We start from the raw sequence: 25,086 nt of genomic DNA, 5'->3' as shown, positions 1-25,086 counted from the left end.
AAAAATTATTTATTTCATCCAAATTTTCCAATTTATTTGCTAAAAGTGAACAGTCATATCTTAAGATAATTGAACTTTCCTCTGCATCTGTAATTAACTCTCCTTATTCCATATTTTGTACATTTGTGCTTTCTTCCCTTTCTCTTGTTTAACAGCTCATCTATTTATTGTCAAATTACCAGTTCTTAAATTTATTGTTTTAATTATATTTTTTTCTAGTTTATTTTTAAAAATATGTTTATTGATTTTTTAGAGAGAGAGAGGGAGAATAAAAAACATCTATGCAAGAGTGTAACATCGATTCCACCTCTGCTTGCATTTCCCAACAGGGACAGAGCCTGGAACTTGGGCATGTGCCCCAACTGGGAATTGAAGCAGCAACCCCTCAGTGCACAGGATGATGCACAACCAACTGAGCCAGAGTTGTCATTAATTTCTAGTTTTTAAAAATTATGATCAGTTATTATCCATCTGGTTTTACTTATTGGAATATATTAAGATTTCATCTGTGGCATAAAATATGGCCAATTGTTGTGAGTGTTCCAAGGACAATTGAAAAGATGTAATCTCTGTACAGAGTTTGATATATTAGATCTATCATATTAATTATATTTTTAGTTCTTCTCTATCCTCATTTACCTCTTGTGCCCTTAATCTGGCAAGAACTAAAACAATTATTTCTTTCTATTTATTCTCTTTTTATCTCCCATAATCTTTGTTATGAATAATGAAATTATGCTATTCGGTGCACATATATTCCCATGTCTTCATTGTGAATTGTAACTCTTATGATTACAAAATGCCCTGCTTGATCTCTTGCAATGCTTTCTGCCATGAAATCAATCCTGCCTGTTTTATAGTAAGTTTGCGATCCCTGATTTCTTTATGTTTGCATATTCCTGGTATAGCTTTTCTATTCTTGTATTTTCAAACTTTCAAAATCACTCTATCTTGTATACAACATAGAATTGTATTATGGTTTGTGCTCCAGTCTGAAGCTGTATATTTTAAATGGCTAATTTAACTCATTTCTGTTTATTCATGTAAAATGTTTGATCTTAGTTCTGTCATATTTTGTTATGCTTTCTGATTTGTAATTTTTTAAAATTATTTCACTATGTGATTTTGTTTGATTTGTTGTAGTTTTGTGTATGTGTTTGGATAACTTCAAAGGTTTGTATTTTTATTCTGGGTTACCATAATAATTATGTTACCTGGTGCCCTTAATCATCTATTTCTTTAGAGTGTCTATTCACTCCTTACTATATTTCTTTCTTTTCTTCTTTTCTTAATCGCCAGATTTTAGTTGATTATATTCTTTCTCAGTATGTTCCTTTGCCCTAAGATATAAACTTAAATCTCTATTTGATTTGCCAGCTTGAAATACTTTACCCATGATTATTGATATGAAAATCATATTTACACAAAACCCCATTTTCTCTTTTCCTCCCAACTTTTGTTAAATCGTTTTTTTAAATTGTGAAGCTTTATAATATTTATGTAACCTTAAACTCCATATCTATTGTTTCCTTAGTTGTACAGTTAATTCAATGCTTGTTGCCATTTCTTTTGCATCAGTTTTTCCATTCATCTCACCTATGGTGATTAACGCTCAGCACTGTGCATCCAGATGAATGGAATTGCTTTGAATGAATGAGAATGAAGGACTGGAAGGATTCTCCCCCTCTCTCCTACTAGAACACAGTTGGCTCCCAAAATTGATCTTCACACCCTTGGACCATTTCTCTTCCTCACCATCCAGAGTCACTACAAAGCTGTGAAATTTCACAAACTTGCGCCACCGCGACACCTTTTGGCGGGAGCGTAGGATGCCGGCGGAGGGGCGGTGCAGTGCGGTCCTCCCGCCGGCAAGGGGCGCCGCGGCCAGGAGACTGCGGCGCAGGTGAGTGTGTCTCCCTGCCGCACGCTTACCTGACCCCGCTCTGGCACGCGCCCAGCGGCCTCGGCGAAGGGTCGGCGCCCGCGGGGGTTCGGGCGGCGGCGGGCTTCCGCCGAGCGCGCCCAGCCTTACCTCACGGCGGCGCCTGGACCCTGGTGCGCCGCTGCGGCCCATGGGGACAGTCGGCCTGGCCGGCCGGGTAAGTAGCCCCCCCGGGGGTGTTAACCGGGACCGGTGTCCTGGCGGGGAAGCGGGGCGGGAGCGCCTCCCCGGGGCCGGGGGCCGGGAGCCGGGAGCCGGGGAGGGGGGGCGTTGGACCTGAGACCGCGGCTTTAGGCCGCGTCGCTCTGGGGCGGAGGACCCGGGCCGGTCCCCCGAGCCGCCGGCGCCCGCGGACTACAGGCGGACCCCCGTCCCGCCGACCCCCTGTTTCCCTTTGCTCCCCGCCGCCGCTTTCCTATTTACCTCGGGTTACCGGGGCCTCGAGCTCTGCCTCTGTTCTCCCGATTCTTCCTTTTACCGTCTGGTTCCGTCTGCGTTGGACTCGAGGACGTTTTTCTCTCCCCTCGATTGGTCATGTTTTGTAAAAGTTGCCGGGTCCCTAGACCCCGGTCGCCAGGCCTGTGTCACCTGTGTCACTTTCACCCCTCTGAGGCCAAGGCAGTGGAGAAGAGAGCAGCTGTTTCCTTCCCGGGCCGTGGAACTCCTGAAGTCGATGTCCCTCAAAGACGAGTTGTTTTCCTGGACAGGTGAAGGAAGACGTGGCTCCGGCGTTACCTCGGTCCGTGTCCTTTGAAAGCGATGTTTTAGCTCTGGTGTTCAAACAACAAGCAGGCATTTTCTGAGCGTCACCTCTTGCCCAGACCGTATGTTATGAACAGCAGTTGCAAAATAATTAAGACACTGTTCCTGCTCTCGGAGTTTGGTCTCTAGGGAAACAGTCAAAAAACCCATGCCTGGGTTGATCCGAAGGACTAGGATGGGGTCTGGAAATGCTTCCAAGAGGAAGTGATGCTTATAACTGAGTCTTGGAGGTGTTTTGTTAGATGTGCAAGATGGGGAAAAGGTTAACCTGCAGTTCCCATTGTGTATTCTAGGAACTGCAGGTGAGGCAAAGAGTTTTGAGGTAATACAGTCAGGTCAGATGAAATGGTTCTTTGAGAAGTTGGTAAAGGAGAGCCAACGTTGAAGGTACTGATTGCTAGAACCAGGCAAATGGATAGAAAATATATTCTGTATAAGGGCAAATTTATGCATAGAGGCAGGTAGATGAGGGTTGTATCTCTCAGCAGCAGGTGGAGTTTGTGAAGATGCAACTCAGTTTCCCCATTTTTATGGGATAAAGGCCTCAGACATTTTCCTCTAATAGGATATTCAGGAATAGGGGGGATAAATTCGTAACTTAAACAATGGGTATTTAGCTCCACCGACAAAGGTTTAATTTCCAAAATATATAAAGAACTCATAGCCCTGCTGGTGTGACTCAGGAGTAGAGCATGGACCCATGATCCAGGAGATCCAGGAGATGGTGATTCGGGCACATGCCAGAGTTTTGGGCTCCTTCCCCAGTAGGGGGCATGCAGGAGGAGGCATCCAATCATTGATGTTTCTATCTCTCTCCCTTTCCTTTTCTCTCTCTGAAATCAATAAAGACATATTTAAAAAACAAACAAAACACACATAAAAAAACAACCTAATCAAAAAATAGGCAGAGGACCTGAACAGACCCCTCTCCCAAGAAGACATAGGAACAGTCAATAGATATATGAAAAGATGTTCAGCCTCACTAGCAATTAGGGAAATGCAAATCAAAGCTACAATGAGATACCACCTCATACCTGTTAGAGTGGCTTGCTATCAACAAGACAAGCAATAACAAGTGTCGGAGAAGATGTGGAGAAAAGGGAGCCCTCATTCACCATTGGTGGGAATGTAAACTAGTACAGCCACTATGGAAAGCAGTCTGGCGATTCCTCAAAAAGTTAAGAATAGAGTTACCATACGACCCAGCAATCCCTTTCCTGGGTATCTACCCAAAAAACTCAAAAACGTATTCACAAAGATACATGCCCCTCTATGTTCACTGCAGCATTATTCATGGTGGCCAAGACATGGAGACAACCAAAGTGTCCTTCCATAGAGGACTGGATAAAGAAGATGTGGTACATATATACAATGGAATACTACTCAGCCATAAGAAAGGATGAAGTACTGCCATTTGCAACAACATGGAAGGACCTAGAGAATATTATGCTAAGTGAAATAAGTCAGTCAGAAAAAGCTAAGAACCATATGATTTCACTCATGTGGGATATGAAACTGAAACTCGTGGATACGGACAGCAGTGTGGTGGTTGCCAGACGGAAAGGGGTGGGGGTGAAGAGGGTCTTAATATATGGTGACAGGAGAAGATACGACTTTGGGTGGTGGGCACACAGCAATATACGTATCTTGTAACGTAGAAACCCACACCTGAAACCTGTATATTCATATTGACCATTGTCACCCCAATAAATTTAATTAACAAAAAACTGAGGGTGTTTTATTTTTAGAACTTTATTAAGAAATGTGCTGTGTGCTGTGCAGTTTAGAATAGATTGTGAGATAGACAAAAATATAACCTGGTATAATAGAAATGTTAACAGTGAAGAGCTATTCTGATTGTGGAGCTCTGTGATGGCTAAGGAAAACTTTTATGGAAAATAGGAATTGGGGGAGAATTGTTGCATGCTCCCAAACATAAGTTTATAAAGTGGATTTCTTTTTACCTGGTTTGTTTTAAATTGTCTTCATGGAACAGATGATCCAGGGCTAGTAGTCCTTCAAGTCTTTCATAATAAATTGTGAAGTACGTTCTATGGTACTTTTGTATTATGTATTTTGGAGGGAGAAGAACAATTTATATAATCCTCTTTTAATTTTAAAGTATAAACGTTCATGGTAGAAATTGGAAGGAAGCAAGCTAGGATTTTGCCTATAGCAGGGCAAAAAACTACGTGGTTCTTATTGTGAATAGCTGATAAAATAGTAGATATAAATATGAATTCGACGATGAATGGTAGATTTTACTGCATTTTTTCAGCAAATAATTTGTTTATTCTGTTTATGCTTATGTGCTTAATGCTACTTTATATTTAAAATACTCATATACTTATAGCCTGTCTCAGTTTGGGATATGCTGAAATACATTTTCTTTATTATTAAAGTTATTGGGGTGACATTGGTTAATAAGATCACATATGTTTTAAATGTACATTTCTGTGATACATGATCTGTATATTGTGTGCCCTCCACCCAAAGTCAAATCGTCTTCCATCACCATATATTTGGCCCCATTTACCTTTACTACCTCACCAGCCCCCCTTCCCATACTGTTATCTGTGTCTATGAGTTTCTGTTTTATATCCCATATATGAGTGAAATCATATGGTTTTTAGCTTTTTCTGACTGACTTAGTTCGCTTACCATGATATTCTCAAGGTCCATCCCTCATCTTTCATTATGGCTGAGTAGTATTCCATTATATATATGACCCACATCATCTTTATCCAGTCAGCTGTTTGGGGACACTTCATATGTTTTTTCATGTCCGGGCCACCGTGAATAATGCTGCAGTGAACATAGGGGTGCACATATCTTTGCAAGTAAATGTTTTCAAATTTTTCTTTTTTCTCAGGATGGCTTTGGGTATACCGGGTCTTTTGTGGCTCCATACAAATCTGGTGATTTTTTGTTCTATTTTTAAAAGTCACATTGGTATTTTGATGGAGATTGCATTAAACCTATATAGTGTTTTGGGTAATATGGACATTTTAACTATGTTGGTTCTTCCAACATATTAACACAGAATATGTTTTTATTTCATTGTGTATTTTTCAGTCTCTTTTAATAATGCTTTGTAGTTTTCAATATATAGGTCCTCCCATCCTTTGTTAAGTTTATTCCTAGGTATTTTATTATTTTTTTGTTGCAGTTGCAAAAGGAATTGTTTTTTTCTCTCTTTTTCCCCCCTGAAATTTCATTGTTAGTATATAGGAATACAGTGGATTTTTGTACATTGGCTTTTGTATCCTGCAATTTTACTCTTTTTGTTTATTGTTTCTAATAGTTTTTTTGGAGGAGTCTTTAAGGTTTTCTATATACAGAATCACGTCATCTGCAAAAAGTAACACTTTCACTTCTCCCTTCCCAATTATGGTGTATGATCTTTTTAATGTATTGCTGGATCTAATTTGTTAATATTTTGTTGAGGATTTTTGCATCTCTCTTCGTTAGGGATATTGGCCTGTAATTTTCTTCTTTCTGGTGTCTTTACCTGGTTTTGGAATTAGGATAATGCCTCATAAAAACAGCTTGGAAGCCTGCTTTCCTCTTGAATTTTTTAGAAAAGCTTGAGGAGGATATGTGTTAGCTCTTCTTTGAGTGTTTGGTAAACTTGCCTATGAAGCCATCCAGTCCAGGACTTTTGTTTGCTGGGAGGTTGTTGTTTTTTATTACTGCTTCAATTTTATCAGTTGTTATGGGCCTATCAGGTTTTCTGATTCTTCCTGATTAAGTTCAGAATGATGTTTCTAGGAATTTGTCCATTTCGCCCAGGTTATCCAGTTTGTTGGCATGTAGTTACTCACAGTATTTTCTTTTTACTTGGGGCCTCTCTCTTTGCTTCCTGATGAGTCTGGCTAAAGGTTTATCAATCTGGTTTATCTTTTCAAAGAACCAGCTCTTGGTTTCGTTAATCTCTTGTATTGGTTTTTTAATCTCTTTCATTTATTTCTGCTCTGATCTTCATTATTTCCTTCTTTCTACTTACTGTGGGCCTTTCTTCTGTTTCTAATTCTTTTAATTATAGGGTTAGGTTGTTTATTTGAGCTTTTTCTTGTTTCTTGAGGCAGGCCTGTAATGCAGTAAACTTCCCTCTGGACTGCTTTTGCTATGTCCCATGTATTTGGATTGTTGTGTGTTCCTTTTTATTTGTTTCCAGAAAGTTTTTTATTTCTTCCTTGACCTCATTGTTAACCTGTTCATTGTTTAATAGCATGCTCTTTAGCCTCATGTGTTGGAATATGTTTGAGGTTTTTTTAATAGTAGTTGATTTCTAGTTTCAAGCCATTGTGATCCGAGAAGATGCTTTATGTGATTTCAATCTTCTTGAACTTGTTTAGACTTATTTCGTGTCCTAATATGTGCTCTTTGAGCATGTTCCATGTGCACTTGAGAAGAATGTATATTCTGCATGTTTGGAATGAAATGTTCTGTGAATATCAATTAAATCAATCTGGTCTAGTATATAGTTTAAGATCACTGTTTTCTTGTTGATTATTTTTGACTGGAAGATCTATCCAATGATGTCAGTGGGGTGTTAAAGTCCTCTACTATGACTGTATTGCTGTCAGTGTCTCTCTTAAACTTCTCCAAGAGTTTTTTTTATATATATTCAGGTGCTCCTATATTGGATGCATATATATTTACCAGGGTTATATCTTCTTGTTGGATCAATCCCTTTAGTATTATGTAGTGGCCTTCTTTGTCTCTTATTATGGCCTTTGGTTTGAAGACTATGTTGTCAGATATAAGTATTGCTACCCCAGCTTTTGTTGTTGTTGTTCCTGCACAGAAAATTTTCTCATCCCTTCACTTTCATCCTGTGTGAGTCTTTGGTTCTGAGATGGGTGTCTTGTAGACAGCATATATGAGTCATGTTTTCTTATCCATTCAGTTATCCTATCTCTTTTTTTTTTTTTTTATCCTATGTCTTTTGATTGGAGCATTTAAACTATTTATATTTAAGGTTATTATTGATAGGTACTTATTTATTGCCTATTTTTTATGCCTATGTTCCTCTCTATATATATATTTAGTCCCTTTAACATTTCTTGCGATGCTGGTTTGGTGGTAATAAAGTCCCTTTTTGGTTTGGAAACTTTTTATTTCTCCTTCAATTTTGAAAGATAGCCTTGCTGGATAGAGTAGTCTTGGTTTCAGATCCTTGCTTATCATTACTTTGAATGCTTCATGCCATTCCCCACTGGCCTGTAGTGTTTCTGATGAGAAATTAGCTGACAGCCTTACGGGAGCTTCCTTGTAGGTAACTGACTGTCACTCTCTTCCCGCGACAGTCAGGAAGAGACAAAGATTCTTTCTTTGTCTTTGACGTCTGCCATTTTAATTATGATATGTCTTAGTGTTTGTCTTTTTGTGTTCCTCTTGACTGGGACTTTGCGTTCTGCCCTGAAGCCCAGCTCACCTTGGGTTCCTGCTCCTGACTTAACACCAAGAGCAACTCTGACTTCTGCTTTGAGGTCCAGAGTGTCTGTGACATGGCGGTGCACTCCGATTGCCCCTACACCCAAGTCAGGCCCAGGCCCTGCTGCTTCCACAACTATGGCTGGGACTCTACAAGAATGTGACTCTAGCTTATCACTCCTAGTGGTTCTGTGCACTGCCCTGAAGCCCACCTCACCTCCTGTTCCTGTTCCTGACTTGATACTAAGAGCAGCTCCGACTTCTCTTTTGAGTGTGGGAGCGGTTCTGACGCGGGTGCTACCCCTATATAGCCCCCACATTTGAGTTTGACCTAGGCCCTGCCAGCTTCCACAGCTGTGGTGCTGACTGTGGGTCTTGCTTTGCTTTGGGCTTGGGCTCCGCCTCCGGGGAAACCTTAGAGGGATTCAGGCTCTTTTTTCTGGGAAGAAAGGCCACGTTCTCAAACACCACACCAGATTTGAATGTAGCTGCTGGACCAAGCACTATCTACACATCAGCCTATAGTTTCCTGAAGATATTCTAGGAAGTCTGTTTGAGCTCTTGTTGCTCGTGTCTAGATGCTTGAGCTTCCCTGGGGAGCACATGGTGACTAGTAACGTGGCTAGCCTTAAATTTGTCTATGGTGAGCCTGTCCTCTGAGGAGTTCAGTTAATACAAGAAACACTTTAAATGCGTAGTATATGTGTGCCTGTCCTACACAATCCTCAAGTCATTGGGAGAATTTGGCTTGTTCACAGACGCACACAAACACATAAAAGTGGCACAGATACTACATGTTCCGAGTGGCAGCTTTTACCTTTCTGGGGATCATTCAGTAGCACAGTTCCCAAGTAAGGCTTTTGTGAACCTAACTTAGTTATTATTTTTTATTGAGTTTATTGGAGTGGCATTCGTTAATAAAGTTATATAGGTTTCAGGTTATAATTCTGTAATTAATCATCTATATTGTATTGTGTGCTTACCACCCCAAGTCTCCTTTCACCACCATTTTGTTCCCCTATACCCTCTTCTACCTTCTCCCACCACCCTCTTTCTGGAAATCACCATACTGTTGTCTGTCATTTTTATTAATTATAAACATAGTATGTACATACATTTTTCTTGTAAAAAGTTAGAATGAAAAGTGAAAAAACAACCCTCCAAAACTCAACCCCAAAGCTTCCTTCTATTCCTCCTCTTAAAGGAAGTGTTCAAAAGTGGGTGTTGCCCTAGCCAGGTGGCTCGGTTGGCTGGAGCATAGTCCCATACACCAGAAAGGGTGCAGTTTAGATCCCTGGTCAGGGCATGTACAGGAGGCAACCAGTCAATGTTTCTTTCTCTCTCTCTCCCCCTTTCTCTCTCTCTAAAGTCAATAAACGTATCCTCAGGTGAGGATAAAAAAAAAGTGGGTGTTTATCCTGACAAACCATTTTCTATGGTTTACACTTTACAGGCACATGAGAATATATCCTTTTCATAAATATGGTATTATTTGTGTACGCAAATTACATCATTCACCTAATACATAGGTGCGTATAGACTTATCTTATTCTTTTGAACTGCTCTATAATTTTCCAGTGTATGGATGAAACAGATTAATTAGCTCTAACCTTATTGATGGTTTGTGGGTTGTTTAGTCTTTTGCTGTTATAAACAATGCTAAGTGAATGAATGTCTTTTATTCATAACTACAGGGTGTCCCAAAACAGTGTATATACACTTTAACAGCTGATAGCTCAATTGATGTTTCTCTCTTTTCAGATTTAACCCATTGGAATAAATAATGGCAGCCAGACTAAGCTTTGAACAAAAGAAATTCATCCTAAAATGCTATTGGAAGTTTGAAAACGCAGTTGAAGTACAAAGACAGTTTATGAAGGAATTTCAAACAGGTCCACCTACACGACTTACCATCACTCGAATTAGAGATAAGTTTGAAGCTGATGGAATTAGTATTCAGAATGTCCACAAAAAGAGCTCTGGAAGACCACGGACATCGACAAGCCCCACAAAACAAGAAAGGGTATTGGCAATGTATCACCAAAGTCCAAGAAAATCTGTGCGGCAAGCAAGTCGTGACATAGGAATTTCGAAATCATCTGTCCATCGTATTTTGAAGCGCTGCCATTGGAAAAGTGACATTCCAAGATTAGTCCATGCTATCAGTGAAGATGATCCAGATCGAAGAGTGGAGTATTGCGAATGGTACTTGGAAAGATGTGTAGAAGATGCACACTTTCCAACAAAGATTGTGTGGAGTAATGAGGCTACATTTAAATTAAATGGTTCAATTAACCGCCACAATTGCACCTATGGGAGATCTGACAATCCGCATGCTATGATGGAACATCATGTTAATTTACCAGGAGTTACAGTGTGGTGTGGCTTATCATCAAGAGGATTAATTGGACCATTCTTTGTTGATGGTACTGTGACTGGTCCCATTTACTTGAACTTACTGCGACAGTCTGTTATGCCAAGCATTAGAGAGGTCTTTGAAGATGAAGAGTTTTATTTTCAGCAAGATGGGGCACCCCCACACTACCATCATGATGTAAGATCCTACCTTGATGACATCTTGCCAAACAGGTGGATTGGACGAAGGGGTTTCGTAGAATACCCTCCTCGTTCACCAGACCTCACACCTCTAGACTTTTTTTTATGGGGATACTTAAAAGATAAAGTCTACGCTACAAAACCAGCAACAGTCTCTGAACTGAGAGTAGCCATTGAACAAGAATGCACTCAAATACCAAATGAAATCTTTGTTGATGTTTGTGATTCTATTGCTTTGCGTTATCAGCAGTGCCTGGACCAGAACGGACATCAGTTTGAAAATAGGTGTTGACAAAACAATTAAACAATGTCTATAGATTCTGTTACATTTTGAAAATAATATGTATTTTTTTAATTTTATTTATTTTTAAATATGTTTTTATTGATTTCAGAGAGAGGAAGGGAGAGATAGAAAGAAACATCATTGATGAGAAAGAATCATCAATCAGCTGCCTCATGCACACCCCCTACTGGAGATCAAACCAGGTTCACGGGTCCACACTCAATCACTAAGCAACACTGGCTGGGCTATTTTTATTTTTTTAATTTATCTTTATTGTTGAAAGTATTACAGATGCTCACCTTTTTCCCCCATTGACCCCTACCCCCAACCCCCTAGGCCTTCATCACCTATTGTCTGTGTCCATGAGTTATGCATATGTGCATATAAGTTCTTTGGTTAATCTCGCCCGCCCGCCCCCTCCTCTCCCCCATACTCTTCCCTCTGAGATTCATCAGTCTGTTCCATGCTTCTGTGTCTCTGGATCTATTCTGTTCATCAGGTTATTTTATTCATTAGATTCCACAATGAGTGACATCATGTGATACTGGTCTTTCTCTGACGTTTTTCACTTAGCATGATATTCTCCAGCTCCCTCCACGCTGTCTCAAAGGGTAAGAGATCCCTCTTTTTACAGCTGCATAATATTCCATTGTGTAAATGTACCACATCTTTTTTATCCACGTATCTATTGATGTGCACCTGGTCTGTTTCCAGATATTAGCTATTCTAAATAGTGCTGCTTTGAACATAGAGGTGCATATATTTTTTCTGATTGGTGTTTCAGGATTCTTAGGATATATTCCTAAAAGTTGGATCACTGGGTCAAATGGCAGTTCCATATTTAATTCTTTAAGGAAATTCCATACTGTTTTCCATAGTGGCTGCACCAGTCTGCATTCCCACCAGCAGTGTACTAGGGTACCCTTTTCTCCACGTTCTTGTCAGCACTTGTTGTTTGTTGATTTGTTGATGGTAGCCATTCTGGCAAGTGTGAAGTAATACCTCATTGTCATTTAAATGCATCTCTCTGATGATTAGTGACTTTCAGCATTTTTTTATATGTCTCTTGGCCATCTGTATGTCCTCCTTGGAAAAGTATCTATTTAGGTCCTTTGCCCATTTTTAATTGGATTGTTTGTCTTCCTTTCGTTAAGTTATATGAGTTCTTTATATATTTTGGAAATTAACCCCTTATTAGATGTGTCATTGGCAAATATGTTCTCCCATACACAGGCTCCCTTTTCATTTTGTTGATGGTTTCTTTGCTGTGCAGAAGCTTTTTATTTTGATGTAGTCCCATTTGTTTATTTTCTCCTTTGTTACCCTTGCCCTAGGAGATGTATCGGCAAACATACTGCTATGAAAGATGTCTGAGATTTTGCTGCCTATGGTTTCTTCTAGGATTTGGGTGGTTTCACATCTTACATTTAAGTCTTTTATCCATTTTGAGTTTATTCTAGTATATGGTGTAAGTTGGTGGTCTAGTTTCATTTTTTTGCACGTACTTGTCCAATTTGCCCAATACCATTTATGTTATTATTCGCAGATGACATGGTATTGTACATAGAAAACCCTATAGACTCCACTGAAAAACTACTAGGTTTAATAAATGAATTCGGCAAAGTAGCAGGACACAAAATTAACATACAGAAATTTATGTCCACCAATAATGAAGTCTCAGAGAAACTGAAAAAACAGTCCCATTTAACATTGCAAAAATAAATAATAATATACCTTGGAATAAACTTAACCAAGGAGGTAAAATACTCGTATTCAGAAAATTACAGGACATTGAAAAAACAAATAGAAGAAGATACAAACAAATGGAAGCATATACTGTGTTTATGGATTGGAAGAATTAACATCATCATCATATCCATACTACCGAAAGCAATCTATAGAGTCAATGCAATCCCTATTAAAATACCAACGGCATATTTCACAGATCTAGAAAAAACACTCCAAAAATTTACATGGAACCAAAAAAGACCCTGAATAGCCACAGCAATCTTGAGAAAGAAGACAAAGGAGGGATCACAATACCGGATATCAAATTATATTACAAAGCCATTGTAATCAAAACAGCCTGGTACTGGCACAGGAACAGGTCATTGGAATGGAACAGAGACCCCAGAAATCGACCAAAGCCATTATACTTAGTATTTGACAAAGGAGTTAAGAGCATATAAGGGAATAAAGACAGTCTTTTCAATAAATGGTGTTGGAAAATGAAATGTATTTTAATAAACACTGCCTTTATAATTATTCAAAGTGTGGATACATTTTTTGGGACACCCTGTATATCTGCAAGATAACTTTTAAAGTGGATTTACTGTGCCAAATGATATCCCCTTTTAAATTTTAGAGCTATTGATAATTATCTATAGAAGTTATATCAATTTACATCCTCATAAGCAGTGTATGAGGTTCTGCCACACTCTATTATAGTGTCAGTACAGTGTTTGATGGTAGGAAAAAGCACCTCAATTTTATTTGGATGAAAACATTTTAGAAATAGTACATGTTTATCTTGTTAAGCAGAAGTATGCTCACTGTAATTTAACCTTAATGATTCAGGTTCTTTATTTTAAAATGGTTTTCGTAGGTTATAAAACCTGATGACCATGTTTATTAAAAGTATTCTCAAAATAAGAATAGATTTAGGGTGGGGCCCTGAAGGTTTCTCCTATGAGTAAAACATGTGAACTTTGGTATCTGCCTTAAACTTTTCATTTCCCACTTTCATGCTTTAGCACCTTTCCTTACTCTAGATCAGGGGTGGGGAACCGTTTTTCTGCCAAGGGCCATTTGGATGTTTATAACATCATTCTCAGGCCATACAAAATTACCAAAAAGCTCCTAGATTTATTGAATTTCAAGTCCCGCCTGCAGTTGCCTTAGCAGGCCCAGATGAAATGATTTTGCAGGTTGCATGTTCCCTACCCCTGCTCTAGATTATTAAAATAACCTCCTCGTTTATTATATTTGATAAACTTGCATTAAACATTTATCACATCATAGATGCGAGGGTATAGAGATGTATCCTCAAGGAGCTCATATGCAAGTGGTAAGAGACAGAAGTCAGTAATTAATATAGTATGATATGCATTGGTGTAGACAAGGTGTCATGGGAACCCCACAGGGAACTGGCCCTGGTTTGGTAATCAGGAGAGCGAAGGAATCCAACTCTTTGGTGAAATGACAGATGTTCTCATTTGAGCCAAGTATTGAAGGATGCATAAAAGCCAGCGAGCTAGTGGAAAAAAGAGAGTACTGTATAAGCATTCCAAGCAAATTAAATGCTGGAGGGAACTCAGGTGCCCAAATGTGAAGAGACTTCTATACCATGTGAGAAGTTTGGAAATATTCTTAAGGAGCTAGTGGGAGAAGGGGAGAAGACTGTTCCTGTTGTAGCTGGTCATGTAACTCTGTATTCCAGCCTTCCATTCCATGAGATGGCTTTCTGAAATAGCTATATGAGATAGCTTTCTGAAACAATTTTCCATTAAACCTGAATTTGGACTTAACCTGTATTTCTAGCTGTATCGCTAGATCTCTCCATGCACTGACTGTGACAACTACACCAGAATGCTTGCTGTTTCCTAGACATGCTGCTGCATCAGGACTGCAAGTTCTTCTCCTCACTAGATCTGCCTGCAAGGCTCAAATGCCACCTGCACCAAAGTGCTTTCCTGACCTTTTTCTCCCCTCACCCTTCTAGGTCAGTAATTTTCAACTGATGTGGCATAAAAATTTTTAAAACATGTAATACCTGACTCAAGTCAGGGGCACTGACCTCTTTTCCCTTAATTGTCAGATAAATGACAACAGCCAACACAACAATAGCCGTCTGGTGTGAATGCTGTGTCTTGAACCATAAATATATAGGTCACATAATAGAGTTGCAGCTTATTGGTCATGTCGCATAATAAGGGTGCATCTGGTTGGTTAATTCTTGGTGTCAGAAATCTTTACATACATGTCTAGGCACCTGATTTTTTAAAAAGTCACTGGAGCAAAAAGGGTAGGTAAAGTTTTTGTAAATCAAAAATACCTTTTTTTTTTACAGATTGGCAAAAAATATATTTTTTGAGTGCCAAAGAATTTTAGTAATTAGCTTGTATGTATCATGAGATGAAAACGGTTGGAAAATGCTGCTCTAGGTCAGTATTAATCGTTCCTTTCTTTGTATTCTCTTAGCAGTTTACTTTTGTCTCTAATATTACACCTTTAAGATTATATTATACATTATATTAAGTTGACCATTAAATGTTAATTGAAATAAATGTTTGGCTTACTGGACATTTTTGCTTCCATTCTGTTTTTAGCTATGTTTTAGGTGGTTAAAAGTGTCATAAACTGATCTTTAAATAAGTGAAATATAGCTAATAACAAAACAATGTATTTTTGAGACATCTTATATTGGTTTTCAGCTTATATTTAAAATATCCAGCCCAGCCGGGCGTGGCTCAGCGATTGAGCATCGACCTAGGATCCAGGCGATCTGGGTTCAATTCCCAGTCAGGGCACATGTCGGGGGTTGTGGACTCAATCCCCAATTGGGGGCATGCAGGAGGCAACCGATCAATGACTCATCATTGATGGTTCTGTCTCTCTCCCTCTCCTTTCCTCTCTCTGAAATCAATAAAGATATATTAAAAATAAAAATATCCGTGTTTTGCTATGTTGACCATTTAAGCTTGAGAAACTGAAGTGACAGTATCTAGTGTACTTTAGTTGTTTAAAGTTCATGATATATAAAAACTTTATTGCTCTTGACCAAAAAAGAAGATACCATAAGAATTGTTTACTGAGAAGTTGAGAAATGGCTGCTGGTGGCAAACACTCATTGCCCACCCAATATCCATTCTCCCTTAGTTTTTTACTAATAACAATATAACATTTGGGGGGGGGGGGGAATACTGTGCTTAGTTAAAAAACAAACCAACAAAGTCCATTTCCTGAGTTGTAAGCAAAAGCTTGCTGGGGATTTCTGGGCAGGTTTTTCTGTCTGAGATTCCTGGAGTTGTAGCAGCCATGATGTGACCACGAGTCGACATTTGTTAAGTGCTTAGAACAGCACCTGGCGCATAGTGTTTGTTAAATAAATGTGCAAAATGTCTTCTGTCATGAGTGGCACGCATAGGGCACCTTGATTGCTCTACAAACAGAATCAACATCAGATTTTGAATGCATATTCTTTTGGTATTGGGGCAGCTGGTGGTGGTTGGTACTAGCATGTGTAAAAAAAAAAAAAATGTGCATAGTGTTGAGATTATGCTCCAAAACTTACTAATGTGTAGTGATCTTTTTTTGTCCTTTATGTATCTTTATTGCCCTTCTGAGAAAGAAAATCATGTACACCAACCTGCTTGAATGCATTTTTCATGGTTTATATTTGAATAATGTTTAGAATAATGTTTCCATTATGCACTCTAGCTTAACAATTTATTGTGAGTGCACACTCTTTTCAGGGTGAAGCAGTCTCCTCTGTCAGGCATTTTGGTAGTTCCAACCTGCCCTTGCCAACTCATTTTCCACTCTGCCATCAATTCTAGGCCTTTGAACCATTGTTTATTCAGTGCCTTTATTAGAAATACTTAATGGTGATGGTTTCATCTCTTGGTATATAAGCCCTCCTGGGATGTGTATTTTTATCTGTGCATTTATTTAGTTAATGCCCAGCGTATGCTTGTTGAATAAAAGAATCTTCAGTTTTTGAAATGCAATGAATATATCTATTATCAAAACAGATTTGTTCAAGTAATCTCTGCAGTAAAGGAAATTCAAAACCCACTCCACCATCTGTGATGTATCAGAATTGTGCTCCTTCTCTCAATGCTCTATGACGTGTCCATACATTTCATTGGGAACGGGTCTGGATCATAGTTCTCCTCACTGTAGGTACAGCCCCCACTGCATGGTGACATGCAGAGCACCATCTGATGACACATTTGGTGATTTTCTGGATGACACATTTTTTACTCTCATCTGAGGATATGTTTTTATTGATTTTTACAGAAAGGGAGAGAAACACTGATGTGAAAGAAACATTGATCAGTTGCTTCCCATACATGCCCTGACTGGGATCAAACCTTTAACTTACATATGTGTTTTGACTGGAAATTGAACCCGTAACCTTTTTGGTGTACAGGACGATGCTCCAACCGAGCCACACCAGCCAGGGCTGGATGACTCATTCTTAAAGGATGGTGCTAAAAAAATCTTGGTTTACTTTAAATTATCTTCCATATTCTTTGCTCACTGTTTGTTGCTTCTGCTTTTCCTGATTATACTTAAGTGTTTATCACATAAATATAACGGGGGGAAAGTCAATCAAGAGGAAAAAAAATACTGTGTGATATGACCACCAAAATTTTACATTTCTATAATAATGAAGTCTAATTTAGGTCATTTTTCACTTTAAACAGGTTTATTTTCTCCACATGAAGCAAAAGTGTAAACACTTCCTTATAAACTTATACTGTATGCCTGTGGTGTAATAAGACCACACGGAATCCGTATTTGTTGTAAGTTGCCTAATAGATAACAGTATCAGTGGCAAAGCCATAATTATCTATGGAGAGCTACATTTTGGATTGCACCTACTGTCACAGATACATGTTGTGCAAGTCACCTTGTTATTGTCTTGATGGAGGAGAGTGGGTATTTTAAAACCAGTGATGTGAATCAAGTTTATGTATTGTCTAGCAGAGTAATTGGAGATACTCAGACATCATCTCTGAGACACTGAGTCAATATCCTGTGTTGCTTTCTTAGGGTTTTTAGAGGTGGCATGGAGGGTAGCTGGAAACTGTTAGGACAGGGATACTAGGTTCCATTTGACAATGATTTAGAGTAGCCCTTTGCATGTATCTCTACTTAATACCCTGTAACATATATTCTTACAGTTACTTTTTTAAAGTGCTATGTATTAAGCTGTGAACTTCTTGAGGGCAAGGACCACAATTGATCAGTTTGAAAAAAAAGTTAATTCTGAACAATGCAGTAGTTGATGAGCCTCTGGTATTTGTTTCTCTATGACTTATCATCAGTGATGAATGCACATATGGGTAAGAGATAATTGTTCTATTTAATCAGTTACCTAAATAATGTTTGTTTTTTACATTTTTTTTAAATATATCTTTATTGATTTCAGAGAGAGGAAAGGAGAGGGAGGGAGGGAGGAAGGCAGAGAGAGAGAGAGAGAGAGAGAAAGAAAGAAAGAGAAACATCAATGATGAGCCCGGCCGGGTGTGGCTCAGCGGTTGAGCGTTGACCTAGGATCCAGGCAATTGGGGTTCAATTCCCGGTCAGGGCACATGCCCGGGTTGCGGGCTCAATCAATGACTCTCTCATCATTGATGTCTCTATCTCTCTCTCCCCCTCTCTTTTCCTCTCTCTGAAATCAATAAAGATATATTTTAAAAAAACAAAACAAAACAAAACGCATGGCTATGACTAGAAAGATGTATGAAGGGATTTCTGGGGTGCTAATAACATCTTGCCCGACTTGGGTGCTAGTTACTGGAAGATACTTTGAAAAACTTACCATGATGTAGTTGTCTTTTGATTTATGCATTTTTCTGTATGTATATTTTGATTAAAAATTTACATGAGAAGAAATGTAACCTACCCCTACCTAAGTCTTGGAAAATAATCCTCAAGAGATACTTCATGCAATATACTAGATCCTTGTATCTCCTTCTGCCTCAACCCTATCTCGTATTTTAAATGACCTCCAATTTACTTTAGAATACCTTGTTTAATCATGCTTTACACAATTTACAGTCAGCCTACGGTAATCACCTATCCTATTTTCTTACAGATTGCTTCTATGCTACTTATTTTGGTTCTTCCTCTTTCCCTCTATGGACAGGTCTCCTCATTTGAAACCTAAGAATTATTGCTTCAAAAGTATTTAGCACTTGAAGTACTCAAGGTTTATAATCTGCTAAATTTCACACTAACCTTGAGAGCTAAGTGTTATCTCTATATCTCTGTATTACAAAAAAATTTTAAATGAGTCCTTTTACCCGGAATTCATCCACCAGGTCATTTCCTTCCTTGACTCTGATAATTTCCTTTAATCAGTAATTTTCAAATTGCTGGTCACATCACATTAATGGGTTGCAAACCAATTTAGGGAGTCAACATAGAAGGTAGTAGAACTAGGCGGGGTGGTTTCAGTGAAAGGGGAGTGTGAAGTTGAAATGCGTACCATTATTGGGCCTAGTTGGCTTGAGGTGAAGGAGGCTACAGTTTTTTTAATGTTTTGGATGAGGGCACAGATTACTATAAATAGTGTGGTGATTGCTCATAAGCAAAATATTGTTTGAATTAATTTTCTGTTAGTGGGTAGAATCAAATTAGTAGAAAAATGCTTGCTATGACTACTGTGCTTGAGTGGAGTATCTCGTGCTGAGATGAGTGTAGGGCCTTCCATGGCAGATAGTAGTCATGGCAGCTAGGAGTAATTCAGTTAGCAGGAAATTGGTGTTGTCAGAGTTGAGTAAAATGATCTGTTGTAATTCTCATGTGTTAGAGTTAATTAAGAATCATGCTATTGATATAACTCTGACATCTTCAATACAGTTATAGAAGACTGCTTGCAGGGTGGCAGTATTAGCGTCTACTCAGCCTTATCATGAGCTGATTAACAGGAATGACATAATTCCTACTCCTTCTCAGCCAGTAAGTAATTGAAAAAGATTGTTGGTGGTAACTAGAATTAGTATTGTGATGAGATATTAAAATGTACTTAAAGAATCCACTGCTATTGGGACCTGGGTGCATATATCGAGAATTCCATAATTGACCATGTGGCAAATAGTGCTACCGGTATGAATATCATTAAGTAGTCTAGTTTGAAGCTGAGTGATAGTTTCATAGTTTGAACTGTTACTCACTGTCACTATGTCAATAATGTTACTATTTCTTGCCCTGGCGAAGTAGCTCAGGGCATCATCCTGATATGCAAAGGTTGTGAGTTCCATTCCCCGTCAGGGCACATAAAAGAATAAACCAATGAATGCATAAATAAATGGAACAACAAATTGATGTTTCTCTCTCTCAAATCAGTAAATCAGAAAAATTATTTTTTGGCTGGAGTAGATAAACATTATAGTAGGGATTAGGCTGGTGATAAAGGCATATAAAATTATAGTTTTTATATAGTTTGGGTATAGAATATATTTCTGAACATTAGAGACAGTTATTATGACTGGTATAATTAGCATCTAAGTAATGAAATTATTGAGGCAAACAGATTTACTACTTTTATTTGGAGTTGCACCAATTTTCTGGTTTCTAAGACCAATGGATAACCTCCATCCTCCAAGTCTGAAAAAGCCACATTAGGTGTAGGAGCATGAGTTAGCAGTTCTTGCATACTTTTTCAATAATTAAGAATTTTAGATTCTATTATTAGATTTACAATTTAATGTTTTGTTTATACTTACAATACAATGTCAACAAAATGATCTTGGGGTTAATGGTTAATAGTAGGGGTATTAGGTGCATTATGATGATGGTTTTTCTTGTATAAAGGATGGTTTAATATGTTAATATATGTGTGGCTGCCTTGTTGGGTTATAATTAGCATGTAAAGGGAACATAAAGCAGTAATGACAATGTTAACTCCTAAAAGAATGATGGATGGGTGGTATAGAGAATGTTGATATAACTACAAACAATTCTCCAATCAAGTTGATCGTAGGAGGTAGAGCTAGGCTGGTGAAACTTGCTAATGGTCATAATATGAGTGGGAGAACTGTCTGTAGGCTGTAAGCTAAAATTATACTTCAGCTATAGTCTTTTCCAATTTATAGTCTTTTCCAGTTTACTTTCAGGATAAATGATTACTTTCTATCAAATAAAAAGACAGTTGTATTTCTAAAATATTTACTGAGGTCAAATACCAGGGCAATCTAAAGTGCTAAAGTACAAATCACCAGAAAGAATTTAACTTTAAGTGTACTATCAATCTTAGTTCCTGTTCCTCCAAATTTGAGAGTTCAGAGCCCACAACAAACCCTAAGGTCTCATTAATGACAGCTGCCTTCCTCGCTCTGGCCTCTCAGGACCTCCCCCTTCTTCCTACAACAACTAGATGGTTCTCTGTCTTTCTCTGTCAGTTATTTTTGGCCTCAACTTTATTTTCCCCAAAGACTGAAATCACAGCCATGACTTCCAGATTGCCGCAGACTCTGTCCTGCAATGCTGAAAAATACTGCTCAGTCTTTACAGTTGGCAAGAATACTCCTCCTTCCTAGGAAATGTAGTATTGACTTCTGAGGGAAAACCAGTGTTTTACTAAATTTGAATTAAGAAGACACAACTCCTGCCCGGCCGGTGTGGCTCAGCGGCTGAGCATCGACCCAGGATCCAGGAGATCGAGGTTCGATTCCCAGTCAGGGCATATGCCCGGGTTGGGGCTCAATCCCCAGCGGGGAGCGTGCAGGAGGCAGCCAATCAATGACTCTCTTATCACTGATGTTTCTATCGCTCTCCCTCTCCCTTCCTCTCTCTGAAATCAATAAAGATATATTTAAAAAAAAAAAAAAAAAAAGACAACTCCTTTGGATACGAGTCTGAGGAGGTGGGGAAGAAGGGAAGAATATAGCTATTTCAGGATTGTGATTAAAAGATATGCCGTCATTGTTTTAGAAAAAGCTAAAAACAGTATGTAGTGTCTGCTAAAGTACAATTTTCATGATTCAGAGAATGCAAGAGGTCTTTTTTAATCTACCCATATGATATTTGGAGTCATCTGAAATCTTTAGATTCAGGGAAATGGAAAACTTTTCTGTGAAAGATCTACAAGTTTGAATCTGCCTCCCTCTACCCAAGCCCAAAGTGGTTAACATTCACAGCACATAAAATATGTTACAATTATTTTTTAAACTATCTATCCATACCTGATAAATTTTAGAAGGTACTGCTATCACATAATATGGTTTCTTTTTTATGTGGCATATTAACTAACAGCAAGTGGGAAGGCAAAATGAAATTAACTGACTGCCATCCTGTGGCCTAGTGAAAAAAGAAGAAGCAATGTGGGGAGTACTCAGTCAACAACATTTATAAACAAGTCCTAAACAATACTACATAGCAAAAATCCAGATCAGCAGTTTTCAATCTTTTTCATCTCATGGCACACATAAATTACTAAAATTCTGCGGCACACACAAAAATGTACTTTTTGCTGATCTGACAAAAGAGTAGGTATGAATTTGATTCATTCACACCAGACGGCTACCGTTGTGTTGACTGCTGTCACTTTTTAATTTGACAATCTAAGGGAAAAAAAATCAGTGCCCTAAATAGTCAGGTATCGCATGTTTTAAAAATTCTTGCGGCACACCAGTGTGCCACAGCACACCAGTTGAAAAATCACTGGTCTAGATTGTTGTCTTATTTTAGGGAAGTTTAAGGAACAGTTTCCAGGATGGGAAGTGGGGTGGGTTGGGGGACGAGAAACCTGATTCAAACTAGCGCAGTAGGCCTCAGCCACCGTCCACGCAAATAACCAGCAGAAACAATCAGGCACAGGCATGGACCACAAGTGGCCAAAACCAGCTTTCAAGCCTTCCCCAGAGGGGCCAGAATAAGTGACTGTGAAGCTACATCCACCTACCTACTCAGCTGACTCTAGCTCTGACATCCTCTATCCTTGTAAACTCAGAGCTGGCTGAAAGTGGAAGCACCCTAGAGCCTGCATATAGTAAATGCACAAAAAATGTTTCTACTAGTACCGTAGCTGCTAACACCACCACTGTTGTTACATTATGTGAGCACACACTGCCCTTGACCATGGGGCTCATGGCAGCTACTTTGGCTTCACTCTAACAACAACAATAAGGCCATGACAACTAATGTTGACTGAGCTCTTATTTGCCAGGCAGTGTTCTAGCATTTTTTTTTACTTAAACACAACAATGATGCCAGGAGGTATGGACTATTACTATTATTTGCTGGTAAGGAAACTGAGACTCAGAATGATTAAGTTACTCCCTCACAGTCATGCAGTCAGTAGGTAGAGAGCTAAAATTTGAAGCTAGAAGTTCTGACTTCCTGCAGTACCCCACTCTTACCACTATCTGGTACCGCCTCTCCACCTGGTCAGCTAACGTTCTACTTACCCACTTTCCTGTGTTAACTGAATCCTCTCACCTCCCAAGTCACAGTGATTCATCACAAATATCTAGATATGACACTGTACAAGATTCAGAAGTCCTCATTTGTGGAAATCAGACCCAGGACCTACTGTCTAGGGCAGTAAAGAGAATCATGGCACCTTTCTCTTCTGCTTGGAGGCATGGAGCTGGGAATTGCAGTCCACCACAGGTCTCATGAGGATGAAACCTGCAGGCAGTCCTATTTTAGGAAGAAACAGCAACATCAAAATGTTCCCATTCTTGGCTGGCTTGACAATCCATCTCCCCACCTTCACCTGGATGCACTGGGGCTACTTAATTTGAACTTCTGTTGGTATAATATACCATCTTTGTTTTTCAAACTTCTATTTCCTGTTAATTCTATGTCCCAAGAGATGACGAATATGAAATTTACAATCCTTAGAAGATAAAAACAAGCTTTGAAATGGAAAAGAATAACATTTGAGTAAACAGTAATAACATTTACATTCAAGTTCTATTGCAAGATGGCGAAAGTTTAGAAACATTTAAGGACTATGAAGTTTCATTTAAATGGTTCCATGTTTTTGTTGAAATATATAAAATATTTTCTAAAAATAGGACATAAAAGACAATGTGAAAATCATATTTTACAGAAACAATTAAGACCATCCTCAAATGTTCCTTTTTAATCATCTAACTGCAACTTTCACTTCTAAAGGGAAAGAGTCATTTTAAACCTCTTTCTGTAACCGCTGTTTACACATTTAAATTATGAGGAAAAGTCTTTTAGAACTTAGCTTTTCGACTATTTAAAATAAAAGACACAGAAATCAGTTGGCAGTCAGATGTGATATGAGACCCAAGACAGTTCGTAAAACCAAGAGTTAGGTAGAACCCAGAGTCTAGAAACTCCATTTTTCTTCTTCCCTCATTCCTGTTGGTAATTCCAGAAGTCCGTACCATGCTCCCTTAAGTTTCTTATTGTTATCTATACATTGTACACAGATCTCACAGTGCATTATACTCTACACATTTTGACGGATCTGTAGGAAAGTGCTTCTGGCAAATGGTCATTAATCTCTTCAATCCCTAAGAAAATAAGAAAAATAAAGGTTGGTTATGATACAGTTAAACTTTTCTTAATTGCCCTCCTCTGTACTCACTTCTGTTTACCAATGTCCCCATTAAAATATGGCAGTCACCAGCCCTGGCCAGTGTGGCTCAGTTGGTTGAATGTCATCCCATCATCTCATGCACCAAAAGGTCACCAGTTTGATCCTGGGTCAAGGTATATACCCAGGTTGCAGGTCTGATCCCCAGTCAGGGTGTGTACAGGGGGCAAATGATTGATGTTTCTCTCAAACATTGATGTTTCTTACTTTCTCACTCTCCCTTCCTCTCTAAAATCAATTTTTAAAAATATTTTTTAAAAAAATACAGAAAATCAATCAAAATAATTATTTAATAAATAAATAAAATATGGCAGTCCCCAGCAATACCACTCAGATGTATATTTACAGAAACGTTTATTCATGTATACCCAGAAATATTTACATGATGGTTATGGCAGAATTGTTCACATAACAACAACAATAGCAAAAGAACTGGAAATAACCCAAATGTCCATTGTAAGAGAACATATGAAAAAGTAAGCTCACAAATGGAACATTTTATAGCAGTCAAAATGAATTACCTAGAACAGGAGTGGGGAATGTCCGGCCTGTGGCCATATATAGCCCACGAAATCATTTGGTCTGACCCTGCCAAGGTAACAGCAGGTGGGACTCGAAATTCAATAAATCTTGGAGCTTTTTTCATAGCTAATTTTTAAGTTGATAATTTTGTATGGCCTGCAAATGATGTTAAAAATATCCAAATGGCCCTTCTCCACTAGGTTCAAGTAGAGAATTTAAGCCCCACTGCCTAGCATAAAGCACCCACTGTATATAATGAGACAGCTCCTC

At 38.6% G+C, this 25,086-nt stretch overlaps 2 protein-coding genes and 1 non-coding gene across 4 annotated transcripts in view; 2 read left to right on the top strand and 1 right to left on the bottom strand.

The window, feature by feature from the left end:
• The first annotated feature begins 2,001 nt into the window (after positions 1-2,001).
• Positions 2,002-13,247, top strand: LOC107542427 (uncharacterized). 2 transcript variants are annotated; one of them, XM_087825856.1, is made up of 2 exons: positions 2,002-2,099; positions 9,905-13,247. In XM_087825856.1, exon 2 carries the CDS (start codon positions 9,927-9,929, stop codon positions 10,989-10,991), a length of 1,065 nt encoding a protein of 354 aa, XP_087681982.1. In that variant the 5' UTR covers positions 2,002-2,099; positions 9,905-9,926; the 3' UTR covers positions 10,992-13,247. The 2 variants fall into 2 exon arrangements, with proteins under 2 accessions (XP_087681982.1, XP_087681989.1); XM_087825863.1 differs by lacking the exon at positions 2,002-2,099 and adding an exon at positions 2,597-2,681.
• Positions 13,248-16,095: 2,848 nt separating this feature from the next.
• On the top strand, positions 16,096-16,226 carry LOC148094397 (U11 spliceosomal RNA). Its single transcript, XR_015716536.1, has one exon. It is a non-coding gene; the product is annotated as a U11 spliceosomal RNA (small nuclear RNA).
• A 4,642-nt stretch (positions 16,227-20,868) lies between these two features.
• The window catches only part of LOC107542443 (pre-mRNA-splicing factor 18), a 28,818-nt gene continuing 24,600 nt past the window's right edge, over positions 20,869-25,086 (bottom strand). The window contains exon 10 of the mRNA XM_016219755.2: positions 20,869-24,211. Within this exon, the coding sequence (XP_016075241.1) occupies positions 24,131-24,211 (81 nt within the window). The 3' untranslated portion in view covers positions 20,869-24,130. The remainder of the gene's footprint in view (positions 24,212-25,086) is intronic.

Source organism: Miniopterus natalensis, chromosome 1, assembly GCF_054644295.1.
Source record: "Miniopterus natalensis isolate mMinNat1 chromosome 1, mMinNat1.hap1, whole genome shotgun sequence".
In the NCBI taxonomy this organism is placed as follows: domain Eukaryota; kingdom Metazoa; phylum Chordata; class Mammalia; order Chiroptera; family Miniopteridae; genus Miniopterus; species Miniopterus natalensis.
The sequence above is the reverse complement of the archived record's forward strand: the minus strand, read 5'-3'. Positions and strand labels throughout refer to the sequence as shown.

What these genes read in the sequence shown, in the direction of transcription:
- LOC107542427 (XM_087825856.1), top strand. Translation starts at nt 9,927, where the DNA reads ATGGCAGCCAGACTAAGCTTTGAACAAAAGAAATTCATCCTAAAATGC.